This window comes from Lontra canadensis, unplaced genomic scaffold (assembly GCF_010015895.1).
Source record: "Lontra canadensis isolate GAN:19392208 unplaced genomic scaffold, GSC_riverotter_1.0 scaffold140, whole genome shotgun sequence".
Classification (NCBI taxonomy): domain Eukaryota; kingdom Metazoa; phylum Chordata; class Mammalia; order Carnivora; family Mustelidae; genus Lontra; species Lontra canadensis.
The window spans coordinates 2,507,290-2,527,751 of NW_022631134.1; the positions used below are offsets into that span (position 1 = coordinate 2,507,290).

At 40.2% G+C, this 20,462-nt stretch overlaps 1 protein-coding gene across 6 annotated transcripts in view; it reads right to left on the reverse strand.

Annotated features, from left to right (window-relative positions):
- Positions 1–20,462, reverse strand: part of MPPED2 (metallophosphoesterase domain containing 2) — a 175,854-nt gene that overhangs the window by 108,792 nt on the left and 46,600 nt on the right. For 5 of the 6 annotated variants that reach the window (XM_032843418.1, XM_032843421.1, XM_032843419.1 and 2 more), the window contains exon 3: positions 17,291–17,472. In XM_032843418.1, coding sequence (XP_032699309.1) covers positions 17,291–17,472 — 182 coding nt within the window. Of the gene's footprint in view, positions 1–17,290; positions 17,473–19,509; positions 19,520–20,462 lie in introns of all 6 variants that reach the window. The other variant, XM_032843422.1, reaches the window with a different exon arrangement.

The following is a 20,462-nucleotide window of genomic DNA, read 5'->3' on the forward strand; positions in this document are numbered from 1 at the left end:
ATTCATTTTATGTTTAAAAAAAAAAAAATCAAGAAAGAAAACAAGGAGGCATTCAATTGAGCAAGCATTTTCTTAATTCATTTTAAGATAATCTCGTGCGTTCACCAACAATTTCTCCAATGGGTGGAACCACAGAAAGAGACTTTGTATGGTTTGGCTGTATGCTTCACTCTGTATTGGTGTATGACCTAAAATAATGGAATGGCGATAAAACAAAAAAAGAAAGGCTTTATAATAGTCAGGACACGCCAACCAATTTTAAATTGAATTACACAGCCTGCTAATCTTTATGACGGGATAAAATTTCTTTCAACATTATGCATTATACTAAAATTTGCAGCACTTCCCCCACCCCGCTTCTTGAGCCGAGAGCCCCCCACGCACACCTCCCCAGTGATAAAGCTTCCTTTCAACCCCAAAAGCATTGTTCCTGCTGACCGGGAAGACAGGGCACGGCCTGCGCAAGATTTCATTTTTATAGCTATTGTTAGTTGGTGCGCGTGTATATGTCACACCAGGGTACACCCCAATGGTAGTATGAACCCGGGACACATTTTCCTAATATCCACAAGCACACATTCTTAAAAAAGGATAGATTTGAACACAGACATATACGATGAAAGGGATTTTTAAGACCAATAAGGTTGAGGAGCTTTGTGAAATGTTATAAAAGGATATGCAGATCCCTGTACACCCTGCATATCTTATGAAGAAGGCAGACTGCAGGAACTCTGAACCATCTAAGTCCAAAAGTGGGAGGAAACCCAATGAAGGATGAGCCTGACTGTCTGGGCCGTGCTCGTGCTCATGTAGTCTGTTCCTCTCTGGGGGCCGAAGCAGGGTACTAATGTGAGGGGTTAAGAGCTTCTTCCAAAAGTTCAACCCTTCCAACCCCAATGAAGAGAATTAAGAAAGAACAGTCAAAACTGCTTGCACAAGTTTCTGATCATCCTTCCTCCCACCCAGGGAAAGGGAGTTTCCAAATTCACCTTACTTAAAAACCACATATAAAATATTCCTAGGAGACCCAACCCTTCTTAAAACTTAAGATCCTCCCTTACGTTCCCAGTACCTTAGACTATAGAATCCTACTCCGTGAAGCATTTGGGCATACCAAAATAAAAAATGAAAGACACATGCATAAGCACAGAGTTGTAAAAATTTCATGCTCCCTGTCACTGAGCTCTACCTACAACTTTTTTTTTTTTTTTTTTAATCTTTGCAGGGTAGGCAGAGGCCATAGGTAAAAATAAAAACTTAAATCTAGGAAGTACTAATAGAGTATATGGAAAATTATGAACAACTACCAGAAACTACTCATAGTTTCTGTTTTAGATTTTTCTAGAAATCCCAGACATTCTTTTAACGGACATGCAACCGTCCCGCTGAAACACACGTTGGCTGCGGCCCACAGTGCACTGACTAATGACAGTCACAGTTATCCCTGGGGACCCCATGTACTCCTGCTCCCATAGGCGGCATCCCAGAGCCACCTGCTTTTTCCTCCAACCAGTTTACGCCAGCTGTATTTTTTATCATAATTGCCTCATGTAATTATATATTACTTAAGACGATGAAATAGGAACATTAAAAGACTATATAAATTTGCTCTTGTACCAGGAGTAAAGGACAGCACTTTAAAAAGTGAGGGGAAAAGAATCATAAAAATCTAGAAGTAGTGTGCACTCAGACTGTTTTGCAAGGATCTTTACATTATTCCTTGCCAATAAAGAAACTGGAAAACGTGATAAAGATGATACCTCTGAGATGAAGATAGTAAGTTATATGTGGGATCTGCCCAAGAAAGGCAGTGCTGATCTCTAACCTCTGCGTTCATATCCAAGGTAAAGGCTTCAGCAGGACCTCAGAAGACAGGCTCCCACGTGCACATCTGTGTGCTTCAAAGTTAGAGGAAAAATACTTGGCTATGTGATTATCATCATTATGGTTTCCTGTGTTAGTGGTCTCTGGCACACTGGGTAGGGGGGCTCAGGTACACACACGTGAAAGTAGACGTTATGCCTTTCGCCATCCCTAACCATCGTGTGGCCTTCTCAAAGAACAAAACATCCAGAAGCAAAAACTCTCTCGGCCCTACAAACATGCAGACATGCATGTATTTTTGGTTTCTACCTATTTTTATAGGAGAATCACAAGTTTCCTCACTTCCACAGTGCTAAATATACAAGTTCAAAGATGCATGTGTGACTTCATAGACTAGTCATTTTTTGGCTCTGTAGTCCCAATGCTTTCTGAATCCAGCCTTTCTGTGAACAAAGGAGTCATAAAGTGAGAAATGTGAAACTGGGCAATGAAAAAGGTGAAAATACCAGTTTGCTTTCCTAAGTCAAGAAACTCAGTATGGATGGCTTTCTGTGAGGACTAACTACATGTAGCTCTTGTCCTTCATAACCACCATCACTGAAACTAAACCCTATGCCCTTGCTCAATGAGCAACTCCAAAGTCAGGGGATAAATGCACAGGCTTTGTTACACTACAGACACTCAATCACAATCAGCTTTGTAATATGAAGTTATTTAGAGTCAGTAAGTTAAGAACTAGACAACCTCATTCTCCATAGTTTACAGAGAAATCAAAGCTCAGAGATTGTCTAGTTTACAGCCAGATGTCCTTTCCAGGCAGTTTTATCTCCTCAAGAGAGAAAGAAAGTTTACCTCCCAACCTTATTTTCATACAAAGGAGAAGAATTCAGTATAGAGGATAAATGAGATTCATGTAAGTGGCAGGGAGAAGGGAGACAATACAGTTTAAATGTATAACTTTACCCTGAAAGAAGAAAAAAAAAATGTGCTGTTTCCTTCCTGTTCCTGAAATTTCAATAGAGTTTATGAATGGGGTGAAAAGTTTGTGTCAGTTTCATAATGCACACAAAACTTGCAGTAATAACATCTAAATCTGGTTGATCAATAATGCATGGTATAGTTGTTGCTTAATTATTCATTCTGGATACACCAAATAGGGTTCTAAAACAAACTCCAGATGCGAAGAGAGCTAGGAAATACAGGCAGTAAAATAAAAAATAAAAGTCATTTTTCCCCAATGTGATTCTTTCCCAGAGCATTGTAAAAATCTCCTCTAATTTTCAAAATTAGAAAAAGACACTTTGATTAAGAACTTAATATATATGTTTTGACAATTATGTGTTTTACAGACTATCACAAGTACTAAAATCGAATCCCTATATATCTCATTTCAAAATATGTACATAAAAATGTGGCATATACTACAATATCAGAAGATCACAAGGTGTCAAATAAAAGCAAATATAAGCATAAGAGCATTAATCAAAGATATGTAATAAAAAAAAAGGCAAGCAAAAAGAATGTGCATTTGGGAGACAAATCAAAATAGAAGACTACTTGCAGTTTGCCTTATATGGCTGCAAAAGTTGTTAACTACACAAGAACAGCAGCCAAAGAGGTGAGTGGGAGCTGTGTGCCATTCAACAAACATGTACTCATCAGGTCCAGGGGCACCTCTATACACCTCGTACAAAAGCACCTTATGGACAAACAGGAGCTCTAATCAGGAACAACAGTGGAGAAACTACTCCTATTTCCTTCCCTAAGTAATAAAAAAGAACAACAACAAGAATAAACAAAACAAAATCAAAATAATATACAATAATAAACAAAACAAAATCAAAATAATATACAATAATAAACAAAACCAAGAGGAGCGATCTAACTGTGAGTTTCAAAATGGACCCCTATCTTAGGCTAAAATATGAATGCGTACTAATCAACGGTCTTTGAAGGACTCCTTCCACCCACAGTTCTGGAATGTACCTTCAAGTTTCCACAAGGACTGACTCAGCCAGGCCAGAAACACAAAAAGAATCTGACTGTGCAAGTTTTTAATACCAGGTTATCAAGACTCTTTTGATCTCATTACCTAGCACATTCTGCCTCACAGTCTGGCAGCCTTCAATCAAACGAATTTCGTTTTCTGAGCTCATTGTACCTCCCACTTTTCTGAAATTGAAATTAAATTCAATGTAAGAGTATAAAAATGTTAACTGACAGATGATTAATCAACTGGGGCTACCCATTGGTGTAAGAAGTGCTAGCTATACAAGAGTGGTCCTTCTGGAACTTCACCTTGGTCTCCACATCCCGCTCCCTAACCTAGTGGCCTGTCCCACGTGCTGGAATGGCTGTACTGCATTATGTGGGCCATGCTGTAATTATGTCCTCTTCTCTTTCATCTTCCTTGCATGACTCCAAGTGAACATGTGTAGGGTGAGCTAATGATTTGCTGCATATCTCTGATGAGTACTATATTATTTGCATCATAATATTTTCATTTCTTCCCCCTGCATGTAACGCCACGTTGACAGCAAGGTCAGTTAAGTTACTATAAGGGATTTTTAATGAAAACAATTATAAATTTAAAATAACTGTGTTTAAAGCACTTAACAGTCACTAGGGTCAAGTGATTACAGCAGTTACAAGACCCATGGGACATGTTCACACCAAAACAAAGTGAATAAATTACCTCAGCTGGCGCATGTAATCACTAAGTGACCACAGGGGTCAGGCGGAGTGGAACCCTGAAGACTTTCACGCAAAACCAATAATGAAAATTTATCAGTCAAAAGAGGGAGGGGAGGGCTGGGGAAACGTCAAGAATTAGTGTGCAGCGACAGACTAGAAGCACAACTGACTCTCCATGCGCCTTGAAGGGCCAGGAAAATGACACCGAAAGCCCAGGGGACAGCTGGAAAAAAGATTCCAGGAAACAATACACAGGCAGGCTGGGAGGAGGTAGGAGAGCTCAAATGCAAGCGATCTATTAAGTATCAGCAAGTTCAAAGCCATACAGAGGACCACTTTGGTCTAAGGATGACTGTCGTTACCTAGAAACCTGTGCTGCGGTCAGGAAATATATTCAGAGGTTGCACTACAAGATAGGGAGGGTTGCGATTTAATGTTAATGAAACGATCACCTCTAACATCTACATGGCACTTCATCTCTTCTGTGTTGCAGAGAAGAGGTGGCTGAAGGTCAGGGAAACAACGCATTTTGTTCATGGAAGTAAAACAATGAAGTGAAGAAAACCAATTTTTTAAGGAGTCCTTATTTGCTAAAGATTCCACTGGAGTGAGTGCTCAGGAGGCTCATAATCGGAAGAGGAGACCAGAAGCCCTAAAAGTAATGTGTAGTAATAGTCTGTACACAGTGTGGAAGGGAAGAAGGGATAACCACCACCAGGGATGGCAGCGCCAGTTTCAGAACAGAAGTAACTTTGAGGGGCTCCTGGGTGGCTCAGTGGGTTAAGCCTCTGCCATCGGCTCAGGTCATGATCTCAGAGGTCATGATCTCAGGGTCCTGGGATCGAGCTCCTCATCCGGCTCTCTGCTCAGCAGAGAACCTGCTTCCCCGTCTCTCTCTCTGTGCTTGCCTCTCTGCCTACTTGTGATCTCTGTCTGTCAAATAAATAAATCTTTAAAAAAGAAGTAACTTTGAATTGGGCCTTAAAGAATGGGCAAGAGCTCACAGGAAAAAAAACAAAAAAACAAAAAAAAGCAAAACAAGACCGGCAGGATCAACAGGAACAAATATTCAGTTACTGGGCAAAAATTTACTGAGTACTTACTACGCACCCAGCACTGTGCTTGCAACCCCATCAATGGCAAGGAGCAAGAGAGACATGGCCGTTGCTCTCCCGGAGCTTGCTTTCATTCATCTATCTGTTCACTAACACACGTGTTCGGAGAAGCTCCTACATGTCAGCAAGTGTTGTAGGTGTAGAGAATATAGTGGTTGACAAGACAATGCAGACCCTCATGGAGCTTGCCCTCGTTGGAGGAAGAACAACAAATAAAACATAGAAGTAGGAAAAATAAGGTCTTACCAAGGAGGTGGCATTTGAACAGAGACCCATAGACCAAAGAAACTGTTAAGTACGAAGGTTCAAGGTGGAAATACCATGGACCAGAATGCAGCTGTGGTCAGATGACAGGGAGCAGGGAGAAAATGATAAGACAGAAGCCCAAAGAGCTAAGGAGAGGATGGAGAGAAGTATGGTGGGAAGTGAGGCTGGAGAGATTGATTAGACCAGTTCATAACAAGCCTTGAACGTCACGATGGACTTTCTCCCATCAGTTAATGAATCCTAAAATACATTCCACAAAATAGCAGTCTGGTGGGAGACCTCATGGAAAAAGGGCTCTGTGCCTCCATCTCTGCATTTGTAAGAATGGTCACAACAGCATCAACCAACTTGAGTACCGTGAAGAGTAAATGAGTTCATTCTTGTAAAGGGTCTGGTAATGGTGAGTGCTCAGTAAATGTTACCATTCATATATGATTCCAAGAAAGAAGAATGAATGGAAGGCTAAGCCTTGGCAGTTTCTTTAAGCACAGTGGAGGTCCAAAAGACACTTCGGGTGCCTGAATTAACAGTGATGTAAATTGCAAGGGGAGTTCAGGAGAATGAGCAGTCTTTGGAGGAGATATTAATTCAGTCTGAGATACACTGGTTTTGAGATACCTTGTGTACCTTCTACAATTCATGGCAAAACACCTAGTCACTAGTTAGACACAAGGGTCTGGACAAAAAGAGATTAAGATAAAATCTGTACTCCATTCCATATTCAAAATCTCAAAGAGTAAGAAGAATCTCCCAGATTTGATACACAATATTAACATAGGAGGACAAATGGCATCACACCAGACAGAAAACAAGGCTCCTATTCCTGGACCCTCCATTAACAAATCTGTGAGAAACTGAGTAAGATGTTGAAATGCTAAGTTCCAGTTGCTTATAGAAAAGGGGGAAATCACACTGGCAATCAATGTCTGGATTCCAAATGCAATAATCTACCCTCTTGATCCCTTCTGCATTCTCAGTGCATGTCCCAAAGCAGGACCTGGACCTTAAAAGGCAGTTAGAATAGATGCACATCATCTTCTGAGGATGAAGTCCCTTCCTGTTCTGGGAGACAAGGATCCTGCTCCAGGATTTAGCAATACCAGCTGACCCTTGGACAATGCAGAGGCTAGGAGTGTGAGCCCTCCCACACAGTGGAATATATGCATACACATTTAGCATGTATTGTATGTATTATATACTGTATTCTTACAATAAAGTAAGCTAGAGCACACAACATTATTAATAAAATTATAAGGAAGAGGAAATAATCCATAGTACTGTAAAAAAAACTACATGTAAGTGGACCCGTGCAGTTCAAACCCATATTGTTCAAGGGTCAAGTGTATGCAAGTTGGGGGCTTCAGCTTTCCCTCTTGGATCATATGGCTTGGAAAAGCTGAAGACTTTTTTGGGTCCAAAATACTCCTTTTTAAATTTTATTTATTTTAAATGGTGATACAATCACCATAGAGCAAAATACAAAAAGATTCCCCCTTTTCAAAGGGTTGTTACCTAGCTTTTTCTGTGTAGCTGGGGAAGTGATGGTTATAGATGTCCTGCCCATGTCTGTTTCTTTCTAAGAGATGCCGATTATTTCAGGAAAGGAGAAAACAGGAAGTTTTAGAACTGAAAGCTGGAAGAAGCATGTAGTGAAATGTCCAGTCCTTACGTTAATTCACAATATGACCCCAGCCTGTCCTTCCACATTTCTAGATCTCCATCCATCCATCAGCAAGACATCAGCAATGCTGTCTGCCCGTATCAACTTCCCTGAACCATTATAAGCATTAATGATCTAATATACTCAAAGGTACTTTGAGTCCTTTGGAGGAAGGATGTCATATAAATTAGAAGCATTATAATTAATGTAATTTAAGAAAATGGCTGGCCATAACAAAGAGGATTAGGTTCACACGGATCACAAATGACCTAGTCATCATGTCCTCAGGTCACTAACGATCCTTCCTAATGGAACAAAATCCAATCTCACTTCGTTGAGCGTATTCAATTGTTCTGTATTTGGGTTCATTCCCCCCCCCCCAAGGATCTTACTTAATTCTGTATCAAAATTGAACTGTGCTTTAAAACGAATTTTGTCCTTATTGGAAAATATTTTATATATAAATTAGACCATGAAGTGATTCACCTTAGGGAAAAAGATTCTTCAATGTAAAAAAGGACAAATAGATACCAAGCATGAATCAACTATTCAGGTGAAGCAAATATACTAGTACACGCAAGAAAACAGAATGTCTGTATGCACACAACAGAATACATACAGGTACCTCACAAGCACTTTTTGAAAGTCAACAATTTCACACTAAGGAGAAAAAAGCAAACACCCTCAGTAAAGTGCTTAAAATAGAAACAGAAGCTATTAAATAAGTTATAACTTTAGAATGATAACTGGAAAAACCAAATTATGAATCAAAAGCTAAGAAGTGCAACATGTCAGATTGGGTTTTGTGAGCAAGCTAAAGGCTAAGAAACTCCTTTGATGTTAAACTCTAAACAATAACAATCAGGGAATTCTAGGCTCTAAGGAACTCTCTGACACCTTCTCCGTAAATCATGGGAAAAGTCATCTTGTTTGTCCTTCTCCAAGGCTCCTACAAAGCCTCTTTATTAGATATGACTATTACGTGGTAATAAAGTTAAATGTCCATAAATATTCCAATGAGGCTCGCCTGCTCAAATAATTTCTGAAACTTTTCATTGGGAGCTGCTACCCACTTCACTAGACATCATTGCGCCACACCATTGTCTTGTGTATTTTTCTTACTGAGGTATAACTGATGTAAAAAATTTTACTAGTTTTCGGTATATAACATAATGATTTGATATTTGTATATACTGCAAAATGATCACCTCAATAAATCTAGCTAACCTCTGTCACCACACATAGTTGCAACATTTTTTTCTTGTGATGAGAACTTCTCAGATCTATTCTCTTAGCAACTTTCAAATACGTAATGCTTATATATAACTATCCCACAGTATATAGTATTGCACTATATTACACTATACTGCATCACTGTACTAGAATATACAGTATTATTAACTATAGCCACCGTGCTGTACATTATATCCCCAGGACTTTTGTTGCCATTATATCACATCATTATTTTTTATTCCAAATGGTATCTCTCAACTTGACCACTTCACAAGCTCCAGCTCCTAATAATTTTATATTGTTCAAAAAAAAAAAATCAGAAGCCTTAAATGTGACAACCATGTCTAGAAATCATTATGTATAAGGGCTTAGAACATAAATTGGAATCTGCCATCGATCACCTGGCTGACTGTTGGTGTGCTGGATTTTGTGAAGCAGGAGCCAGGGCACAGGGATGGTTCCCAGAAGGAGGCACCGTGACACTGGAGAGGAGAGGGCATGTGTCAGATTCAAGATCAGGACAGGAGGGACATGACAGGACATTGAAGAGAGGGCTAGGAAAAGGGGAGGCCTGGCCCCTCCGGTGTGTAGCTCAGGAGGAATCAGAATCTAGGAATATGTCGATGTGTGTTGGCTGTGGTGTGTGTGTGTGGAGACAGAGCCGGGTTTCTGGAGGCCACACAAAGCCAAGGTGTTCACCCTTTGCTCAGCTCTGCACGCAGAATGGGCCTCAAGCCAGCAGGTCACTGCAACACAAGAGGCTGTAAGGCCACTTCTGCTGAAGTTCTGCTCTCCCAGGGAGTAAGAGACATGCACCAACAGGACAGGAAGAAGTCATGGCGCATTTAGCACAAGAGAGCAAGTTACATTTACTGACCATTCACTGCTTGACCATTATATTATTTAACCTACAACCATACTCATAGGTTAGAAAGATACACTAAGCATGAATAATTCTTTGACGGAGGAATAAATTGAAGATCGTAGCATTAACAATATTGAGATCAGGATTTAAACACGGCAGATAAAGTCCAGTACTCATGCTCTAACTCTATACCCTCCTGTCTTTCTATGCATGTGTACTTAGACTGCATTCATATCCCACAGAACAGGATGCATGCGAGCTGTGAAGAGAAGTTATCTGTGAACTGAGAGATATCCTGGTGATCCTTTTTTTTTTTTCTGTACCATTATTTACACTTTTTCACCACGAGTATGTAAGTTTTCACCATTAGAAAAAGAGTTTGCATTCATTTTTAAAAAGCCCTTAGAGGATGAAGATTTTCTGACACTGAAGACATTCAAAAACACATGAAACAAATTTTCAAAGGCTACGGAGAGTATTAGTGGGGAATTATAATCTTAATTGAGGGAAATTTGACAATATATAATAAAACCATTTGTTTTTGAGGTATGTATCATTTGGACCAACAATTCTACTGCTAGGGAGATAGCCTACAAATATAACTTAAGGATGTCTGCAAAGAGAGAGCAGGAAAGATTTTCATCACACTAGTGCAGATAATAAAAGAACGAAGACTTCTTAGGTGTCCAGTATTAGAGATCTGGTTAAATAAATCAGAGTGCACCCACATAGCAGAATGCTATGAGCATAATGTGTTAATTTTTTAAAGTTACAGGATAATATGCACAATTGTAACAATTTTTGAAAATAGACTTTAAACAAAAAGTCCTTAATGGTTGAATATTTGCTGCTACTGAGAAAACTCAAGACAGAAACAGAAAGTCAAAAAAATTCTCTCACATTCCATAGTCAAAGAGAATTACTCTAAAGATAGCCTTATAGAGGGATGTATATTTTCTACTTTGCACACATCAAATACTTGAATTTTTATAATTTTATGTGTGTCTTAGTTCTATTAAAAATATTCTTTTTTGGGGACAAAGTATTTTAGCCATATTTATTGATGTGGAAAGTTGTGATATATTAAGATGAAAAACGCACAATAAAACAGTACTACCATAAATCTGTATTTTGGTAGAAGGTGTGTGTGTGTGTGTGTGTGTGTGTGTGTGTGTGTGTAAGTATCAACAGAAAACATTCCATAAAGATTCACACTAAAATGTTAACCGTGGTTATCTCTGGCCATAGGTAATTTTGTTTTTCCTTTTCAATTGTCTCTACTTCCTAAGTAACCAAGCATGCATATATAAGAATAAAATTAATAGCCCAGACTGTGAAAGCTTTTCCTAAAGCCCAGCTCCAAAACTCTGGGTCAACAGCAAGATCGCTAGGGAAGGGACAGAGTCTCCCGATATGATTATTCTGAAAGAAGCAAAATCAATTTATAGGTCTACAATCTGTGATGCTCGTTACAGTCACACTCGGTTATAACCATGCCTAATACAACGCTCCCGCAAATATGAATAATCTTGTTGAGATTTTCCTTGGGAATATTTTCATTCTTCCTTTCAGGCCTGGAGAAATTGAAGCTCAAAGCTATTACATAACAACCAAGACCAAGGAAAAGTCTTAATGGAAAGTTCATGGGCTGTGCTAAAAGGGATTCTGACTGGCCAGATTGTCACATATAATCTTTAGGCAGAAACAACAGGCCACCCAAGAACTTGGTCTAATTATAATAGGAAACAAAACAACAACAAACCCTTTATAATATTTCTGCACCATATGTAGGAATCATTAACAATAGCCAACTGAGTGCTATAAATACTTTGAGGAGAAAGGGAAAGAGAAGGAAAGAGAGAGAGATTTTACATACGGAACTATATAATTTTAAAGTCTGTGCCAAAAGTACAGGCAGAAAAAAACCTTGTACCTTTATGTTCATTCATTCACTCCAGGATTCAACAACCATTTCTGCACACTGTGTCTCAAGCCCTATACTCCAAAATGGGTGTACAAAGAGCACTCGTCAGGCACGCGCTGTTGGCTAGCGGGGAAGACACAAGCAAACAATTACAGAACAACCATGAAAGTTCAATATGCATGAGCCATATTCAAGAAGACGTCTGCCAAAAATATTCTCAAGGTGAGAGGACAGCAGGGATGAAATCAAGTGGACAGTGAAGAACAGTAAAGAATATCAAAGAGGCACAGGCTGGAAGAAAACAGGGGCAAAAGGAAGGAAGACCACAATGGCTCACACAATGTACCTTCAGGCATATCAGTGGTTCAGAATTTACTACCAACAAAAATAATCACATCGTAACTAGCAAGCGTGTTATAGTTGGCAAATTTATTTTGAAGCCAAGCCTGTGATTAGGATGCATTTGTGCCAAGATAAAAAAGAAAATGCTATAATGGTTGAGTGGCTAGGATCCCAATTCAGCTCTCCAAAGCCTATTCACCTGGGACATACCTGTAGCATATCTGACCTAACATATTAATGGGACAAGAGGATTTAACTATCACTTTATTTTTTTTTTTAAGAATTTATTTGTTTATTTGACAGAGAGAGATCACAAGTAGGCAGAGAGGCAGGCAGAGAGAGGAGGAAGCAGGCTCCCCGCCAAGCAGAGAGCCCGATGGGGGACTTGATCCCAGGACCCTGAGATCACGACCTGAGCTGAAGGCAGAGGCTTAATCCTCTGAGCTACCCAGGAGCCCTATCACTTTAAAAAGAGTTTCTCTGGGAAAGATTGATCTGTCCCTCTTTACCACAACCCTACAGTCCCTGGCAATAAGAAGGCACATGTCTCTCTGACTCTGGACTGTTCCCTTCAAGACAGCCCCATGGGCGGCCACTGGGTAGGGAGAAGGAGAGCTGGTTTGCGAGATGGGGGACTCGGGTGTCTGACCAGCCAGATCAGCATCAGCAGCCAGCTGTGAGAATATGCTGGGTTTTTTTTTAATTCAAGTGTTCACAAGGGGGAGAAACCAGCCCATAAAAGAAAAGGTTTTCGGGCTCCAGTCAGTGGCTATTCATTTCAAGGACTGAGATGAGTGCGACGAAATGTTAATGTCACAAAATGATTTCGACATCCCCGGAGCCTATGTGCCTGGCTACATCTTCAGTATTCTCTGGGGATATTCCCCTCTTTGTAATCCGCTACCACTGGAATAGTCTACACCAAATGTTAAGAATGCTTCCTCACCTCAAAACGCCCTCCCAGCAGCCAACTCCTAGACAGAGCTTGTACCATAAAACTGTTCCAACATGCCATAAACCCACCTGAGACCCTCAGCATCCGTATATGTGAGTGTATGTGTCAAAGGAGGCAGTTATTCAAAGAACCACCGTTTTACCCAGGATATGGTTCCTCCAGCAGGGATCCTAAGCCCCACACTGGGAATAGAGAAAGACAGGAGGACACACTCAGGAAATGGAGTCTGATGGACCCAAGTTCAAATGCTGAGGCTACCTCCTAGTTGTTAGGATCATAGACAAGTGAACTTCACCAAGGCTCAGTGTCCTCCTAAGTATTGAAGAAGCTAATAATAGCTTACTCATAAGTAACAAGAACAACTTCATCAGTTCATGTGAGGACAGCATGAATGATACATGTAATTGGGGGGTGGGGAACAGGTACAGTGGCTGGACTCTACCACCTACAGATAATACAGGTTCATTCAACACCCCTCCCTGTTCAAGTTCTAGTTCCCATGTGGCCATCTGTTTTCTGAATGCCTCTGAGCAATTCATTTCATCTCCAACCTCAGTGTACCCTTCTCTCAAATTAGGAGGTGGAACCTCTGAAGCTTCTAAAAGTCCTAGGATTGAGTCCAGTAAGGGGAGCTTGTTGTCTGCTTCTACTCCGAATACCCTTTGGTCCTCCTTCTTACAGTCTAAATCCCTCTTTAAATCCGTGGTACCAGTCCCTTCTAGTTTCTGGTTTGGGGATTTTTTTTTTCCCCCTCTGGCTCTGTTATCTTCGTCCACCCTAGTTGTTGAAAGTTATCTACAGGCCAGGGCTGCGTTACGAATGGTCTCAGCTTTATCACAGAATGCATCTGCACAACCATCAGGGGATATACTGTTATTATGATGCCCGTTTTACAAAAGAGAAAATCAAGGTTCAAGAGTTTAAGTAACTTACCAAAAGTAGGGAATTCAAAACTGGCTCTTCCCAGCTGCTTATAATCCTCATATGGTATCCTACCTTCCCATGTCTGGCTGTACCTAATTCGAGCTCTATCTTCTTATGACCCTGTGCTGTGCTAGCTTATCTCATAAATCATTTTACATTAATAACTTTGTGTCACACCCGCCATGTGACCAATGCACGAATTAACCAGGACCCATCATCTCTGAACCAACAGGGAAGTCATGATGGGATTCTCAGGCCCCGCAGCTGGTAGGTCAAGGTAAGATTTTAGACAGGCAGGACTTAAATACAGCTTTCAAATAATAGCACATGGTCAAACAGCTACTCAACTTCCATATGAAACTGCTGAAAACTACTGTGTTTTAATTCAAGCCTGAAGTGCAACCTTCCAGCTGCTTCAAGCCCATTCAATAAAGCAGAGTAGTAACAGAAAAGGGCTCACACCTTGGGGCCAGACAATCCCAGGTTGAGTAGTCAAGTGAATCTGAGTGGGTTTCTCTGATAACCTCGCTGAGCTTATTTGTTAAACGACCTTGGGTAAGTCACCCCAGCTGAGCTTCAGGTCCCCAATCTGGAAGATGGGATAACAATGCCAACCTTAGAGGGATGACACAGGGACAGAAGGAATGCCTGGCCTGTGGTGGAAATACAGGAGCCTGCTGGAGAAGAAAGGAGCTGGGGGGATGGTCAGATCGTTTCCAATGATTGGGATAGTCTAAAGCAGAAAGATGGAAATCAATAAGAGGTTCTTTGAACTTGAAGTGTCTTCCAAAATCTGTAACGACCCATGCCAATGAGAGTTGGATGCCCTCTTAAGACAAAAGCCCCAGACCGATCTGACCCCTGACTCCATTCTGCTAGGTCATCTGGCAACGGTTGCTAGAAGCACTTTCTTCAGGTGTGAGGCTTCCGTTGAGCCAAGTGGCAGAGCGTCATCTCACACCCTCTCTCACTCTGAGAGCACCATAAGGTTGCCAGGGTAACTGAGCAATTCTGGTCCTTCCCTATGGGATCCCAACTTTATCCATATCCCATGGGCTCCCTTTGGCCTCGTGTTCTACACTCTCTGCTGAGGCCTCCTGCTTCTGCCACACAAGATCAGAGGGGAAAAGAAAAGAGAAGGAACTGACCGTACAACTGGACCTTAGCATTTTATTTCCTTATCATTTTATTTCCTTAGTTACGGCACATTTCCATTTACAGAGTACTTTCCCTTATAAAATCTCCCAGTGTTGACTTCTAATCTACTAAATAACTCCTCTGACCTCTTCTTGTTTTTACCCTTTAAATATCTGTTGATGGTCCATTCACCACATTCCCCATTCAGTTATTAATGGCCCACAAAAACTTACTAGCAGCAATCATTTACTGATTAATCTGCACAACAATCCAGAAAGACAGGTAGTATTAATCCTTAGGTCTGCAGAGGGAAACCAAGGGGAAAAGAGAGGTTAACTCAGTTGCCCAAGGTCAGTGGCTAAACAAGATGATAACCAGGTCTATCCTGTCTTGTACTTCTATAAACACTTCCCACAGTGCTAGTCCCTTTCTTTACAAATCAACATTAACAAGGCAGCTAGATCATTTCTGCATTGAGATTCAGTTTCACAGAACAGTTTAGGACTGTCATGATTCAACCTCAAGTTATTCAGCCTGCTAACAGTTCATAAATAAAAGTTGCTAAAATTAAGAGAGAATAGTACTTGAAAGCCAATTTTACAAAGGCAAAAGAGAAGTGAAAAGATCTGGCTTACAGACCCAACTCGGCCACAAGCAGACTCAGAGAGTCATTTAACTTCTCTGTATCTCTGAGTTATCTATAGAAATGAGATTATGCTGAATGTTATTTAAGGTATCCTGCTGTTTAAAACTAGATGACTGAGTAACCACTAAAACAGCACAAAATATAAAGCTCCAATACCCAATGCTGTCACGATCATCCTTACATTGGTGTATCCATTCATTGTTTAGTAAACTACATGGCTACAATCCCCTTGGAAAGCAAGATGCCGACACACAGCAAAAACCATAAAGAATTTCATATCCTTTTACTTAGTAATTTAATTTATACAATATTTTACCCTAAGAAATAAGTCAATTGAAGCAAAAAGACATATACAAATGAAAATGCAAATTTCAGTGCTAGGTATCAGAGAGAAATTATCAATATCAATATTCATTTTTAGAGGAATTCCCTCATTAAATAAAAGCACAGAACAATATTAATGTCATGTTGCTATTTAAAAGGACGAACATGAAAATTATGCAAAGTTGTTGAAAATCATGTCAATAATATTCAATGAAAATAGCCAGAAGTAAAAGACCAGATACATCTTCAGATGCCAACTACATAAAATGTGGCTAGATGGGCAAGGTCAGGGGAAAACTGAAAATAGTTATGTTAGTAGTTAGGCTTAGTTTTAAAAAATATTTTAACTGTTAGTAATGAATGCTGTTTTTCCATTCACACAGACATTTTATCATTTCATCAATTATTCAAAAATTTCTCAGCCACTGCTTTAGTCTGATGCAAAATGAATTTTAAACTTTCTGCCTAAATCTCCTGAGTAATTTTTATTGACTGACATATTATTCATGACATTATTCTTTCAGCATGATTTCTGCTCTTTACTATATAATTCTTTAGTGTCTTTAGAGATTCTAAAATCTCAGAACCCTTGCCTTCTTTTCCTCACCTAAGAGGATTCTTTTAAAACATGTCAGGGGAAAAAAAAAAAAAAAAAGATGTGTCATCTAATCTAGCTACGAATAACCCCATGATTGCCTTGAAATGCTAATATTTGGCAACTGTCTGACCCAGGAGCACATATTTTTCCATAACCCTTGACCTACGGGTGCCTCTACAGTAACCACAAAGTTGTCATTATCCTTTTCTTGGTGTATCTAGGGTGGTTTCACATTCCAAGTTTGGGGAGCTTTACAGCAAGACAACTTATCATGTCAGGAGTTTTAGGGGCCCCATTGGTTCACTTAGGAAAGCTGCCCACAAAAGCAGCACTGTGCTAGGACCCTCCCTTCATAGAAAGACTTTCACAGCCTCCTCCACTTCTTAGAAATGTTCTCTTCCTAGTAGGTCATTTGTACATCTTTGCTCATAATATCTGGGAAAGACTGCAGAGCCAATGAATTAAAAATATGATTCTAGGTCTCATGTGTGCCAATGAATGCCCTCATTAAAGCAGCATGAGTGAGATGAGATGGGTTTCAAAGCTTTCCGTCCCTTTGCCCCAGAGCCGCTGAGGCCAGGCACTGAAAGGATGCACAGTAAAATTAAATATCTAAAAATTCATCTTTAATTAACAGAATTGGATTAAAGCTAGACACCACCGCATATCATACGAGAAATGGCTGAGCTGGCTTCCAAGTGCTCTAATTCAATTAGGACGCAGTGAGTGACACTCGGACGGGAAAGGTTAATTGGGGGCGCCAGAACGCAATCATTCCTTACCTAACCAGTCATTAAACTTCTTAACCTCTGAGGGTAGTCCCAGCTCGGTGAAATCGCCTGTGTGGAGAAGGATGTCCCCATAAGGCATCTGGATACCATCTGTTCTGGAGTGCGTGTCTGAGATGCAGACAAACCGCGTGTGGCCCGCTGGTTTTGGAGTGTCATATGGGATGGGGTCGACCCTAAAGTAGACATAACAGATCCCATAACAGTTAAATATATTAGAACCCTTGTAATTGTCATTGCACATACATATCGACGGTTATCTGTGAACGCACCCAGATAAACTGATGCAAAGGCAGAGGCGGCCGTTGCAACAAGGGAAACTTTGGGGTTCACAGGAGAAAGCATCCCCCATCTACGACCCCACTGACCAAATTCAAAAAGGCTTACTTACCTGGGAGGAGAATGAAAAGGAAAGAATAGCTTACATGTAAAATCAGAAATAACCTAGGAAAGGGATAGAGTGATTAATGGTGAAGTTTAGGGATACTGAACCCCAACTGGGGAAGCAAAATTATGCTATTTTCTCTCATCATGCTCCAATTGATCCCACTACTCATTAAGAAATGGATAACTACATTTATTCCTTCTTAAACATGCATAACTTAAGCAGTGAACTAATTTACAGACAACACTCTGCACATGCTTTGCCAACTGAGATGTGGAGAGATATAGATAGAACTTATATTTAATTTCCTTTCCGCAACCATTCAATACCTGTATCTTCTCGTCTTTGCTAAGACATTCACAAATCCAACGGTGGGGAGAGAAGGGGATGTCAAAATAACAGGACTTAAGAGAGAAACACTGAATGTTAAAAGAACATTGTTAAGCTCCTTCTTTACCACCATGAATTATCTGCAGTCCCAGGTACACCTCAGGTGACTTGCAGCACTCAAATGCCTTGGGCAAAGATTCTATTCAGTACAAACAGTAAGCCTTTTAATGGGTGTGTATAGATCTACATATGCATTAATATATGTATAGTTTTAGAGACCTAAGCACTGTGAAATTACACTAGGGCATAAGAATCAAAAGGCAAAATGATCAACCCCAAGCAAAGAAAATGAAACAGAACAGTCTCATTTAATTGAGTGTAACAAAGTGTGCTAAATAAACTTGGTAAAGAAATGCAAATCTGACTCTTCAAGCATACAGTTTTAATTATTTAAGGGGTTTGTAGCAGAGTTAAGGGTGCTTTAACTATATTAACTCTACCCTGACAGCCTCCTTTAATTTCTCTGTAGGAATGTACACTTATTTTGGATTATGGGTGAAAAGCAGCAGTTATAAAGGCAAAGAGAAGGTCACAAGAAAGGCAAATATGCAATGCGGAGATCAGAGTGTGAAACATTAAATAAGGAACAATATTTCATGTCACAGCCCCACCCTTCCTCGTTAACATGCAGCAGAGAACACGCTGAAAGCTCACCACGAGATTCCCTACATGTGTTACCTCCACAGGCTTTGTTTAATTTTTCTTTCTTTTCCCCAGTTTTCTAAAAGAAACCATCTGTTTTAACAATGGCAATTTTAGTGAGGAGAATAAAGACATCGATAGACAACCTGGATAGTCCTGAATTTCTTTAACAGGTAATCTTTTAATGTAATTTTCTCTTTGTCACAGGAGAAGGAGAGGAAGTAAGAAGAAAGGAGAGCAAGAAGAGAGGAAAGAGGGAGGAGAGGGGGAGGCACCGTGAACTGGTTAACGCAGTGGGTCTAACTGGAAACCCAAAAAGTTTAACTTTGCAAAAAATTAATGAATTTTTCCTGTAAAGGCTAGAAATTAATAACGCTATTACCATGGAGAATATTCACTGATCCACTGAGATCTCATGAGTAACCTGGAAACCCTTCTGATTATATCCAATGTTTACTCTTCTATATACATGGAAGTGTTTGGTGTCTTCCCTTCCATTACTGAGACTCTATTACACTCAGTCTTAGTGGTTCCAGTCTCGTCAATATCTCCTGTCTTCTAAAAGCAGTTTCCCTAGAGAACGAATGACTGTTCTCTGCAGCAGACTGGAAGGGAAAAGTGAAAGCGATCGTAATATTCTGTTTCCATGTCAAAAGTTAAGATGCTCCCTGGAATTGGACTGTGCACACTGATGCTTAATCCACCAACATTTGAATCAAAATTAAATAAATATCAACCACTGGACTTCTAAATACATGAATAATTCAAATACTCATATATGCATATACATACAGACATAAGTACATCTTTATTTTCCAGTTCCCAACCTAATGGGAATATACAGACACAGTCTCTATTTCCTCTTTTCTGTAACTTAGCTGACCTCCAGGCACAACTACTACATCGAAATCCTTTACACATCCATCACTTATCAAAGGGACATGCATTATAGTTATCATTTTGAATTTATGAGAAAGTAGCACAGATATAAACCCTTCACTGTGAACAGGCCCCTATTCTGTGACTTCTTCTCAGTTTAGAGAAGCAGATCGTTCTCTGGTACATCATGTTCTGGTTCCCATCTTAGTTCTACACTGGGCAATAACTTTCAGAGGCCACTGACAAGAACACCAATTTTAAGTGGCTTCCACTTCCCGCCCCACCTTCCCATGTCCTCCAGAGAAACATTTAAATGTCCAACAGAATTAACAGCGAAAGAAAGGCCACAAAATAGAAAAATAGAGGGGAAAGGGAAAAAGGAGAAAATGCATCTGCTTAGCTTTGAGCTGAAATAAAATGAGTCAAAAGTATACAGGAAGAGAGGCGCCTGGGTGGCTCAGCAGGTCAAAGCCTCTGCCTGAGGCTCAGGTCATGATCCCAGGGTCCTGGGATCGAGCCCCGCATCGGGCTCTCTGCTCATCGGGGAGCCTGCTTCCTCCTCTCTCTCTCTGCCTGCCTCTCTGCCTACTTGTGATCTCTGTCAAATAAATAAATAAAAATCTTTAAAAAAAAAAGTATACAGGAAGACTGTCCGAGAAGGCTCACCACCAAGATCACCAACTTGATGTTACCAGAGAGAATCAGGTGGATATTTAAGAGCGATATGGAGGACTGATTCAAGGTAGAGGCTTGGGGGAGGTATAAATAGGCAAATGCAGAAGTTATGTATATCCTCTGACCCAGAGACACGGATGTCCTTTGTTACCCCCCAGGACTCAAAACAAGGCAAGAGACGGCTTCAGGAGACAA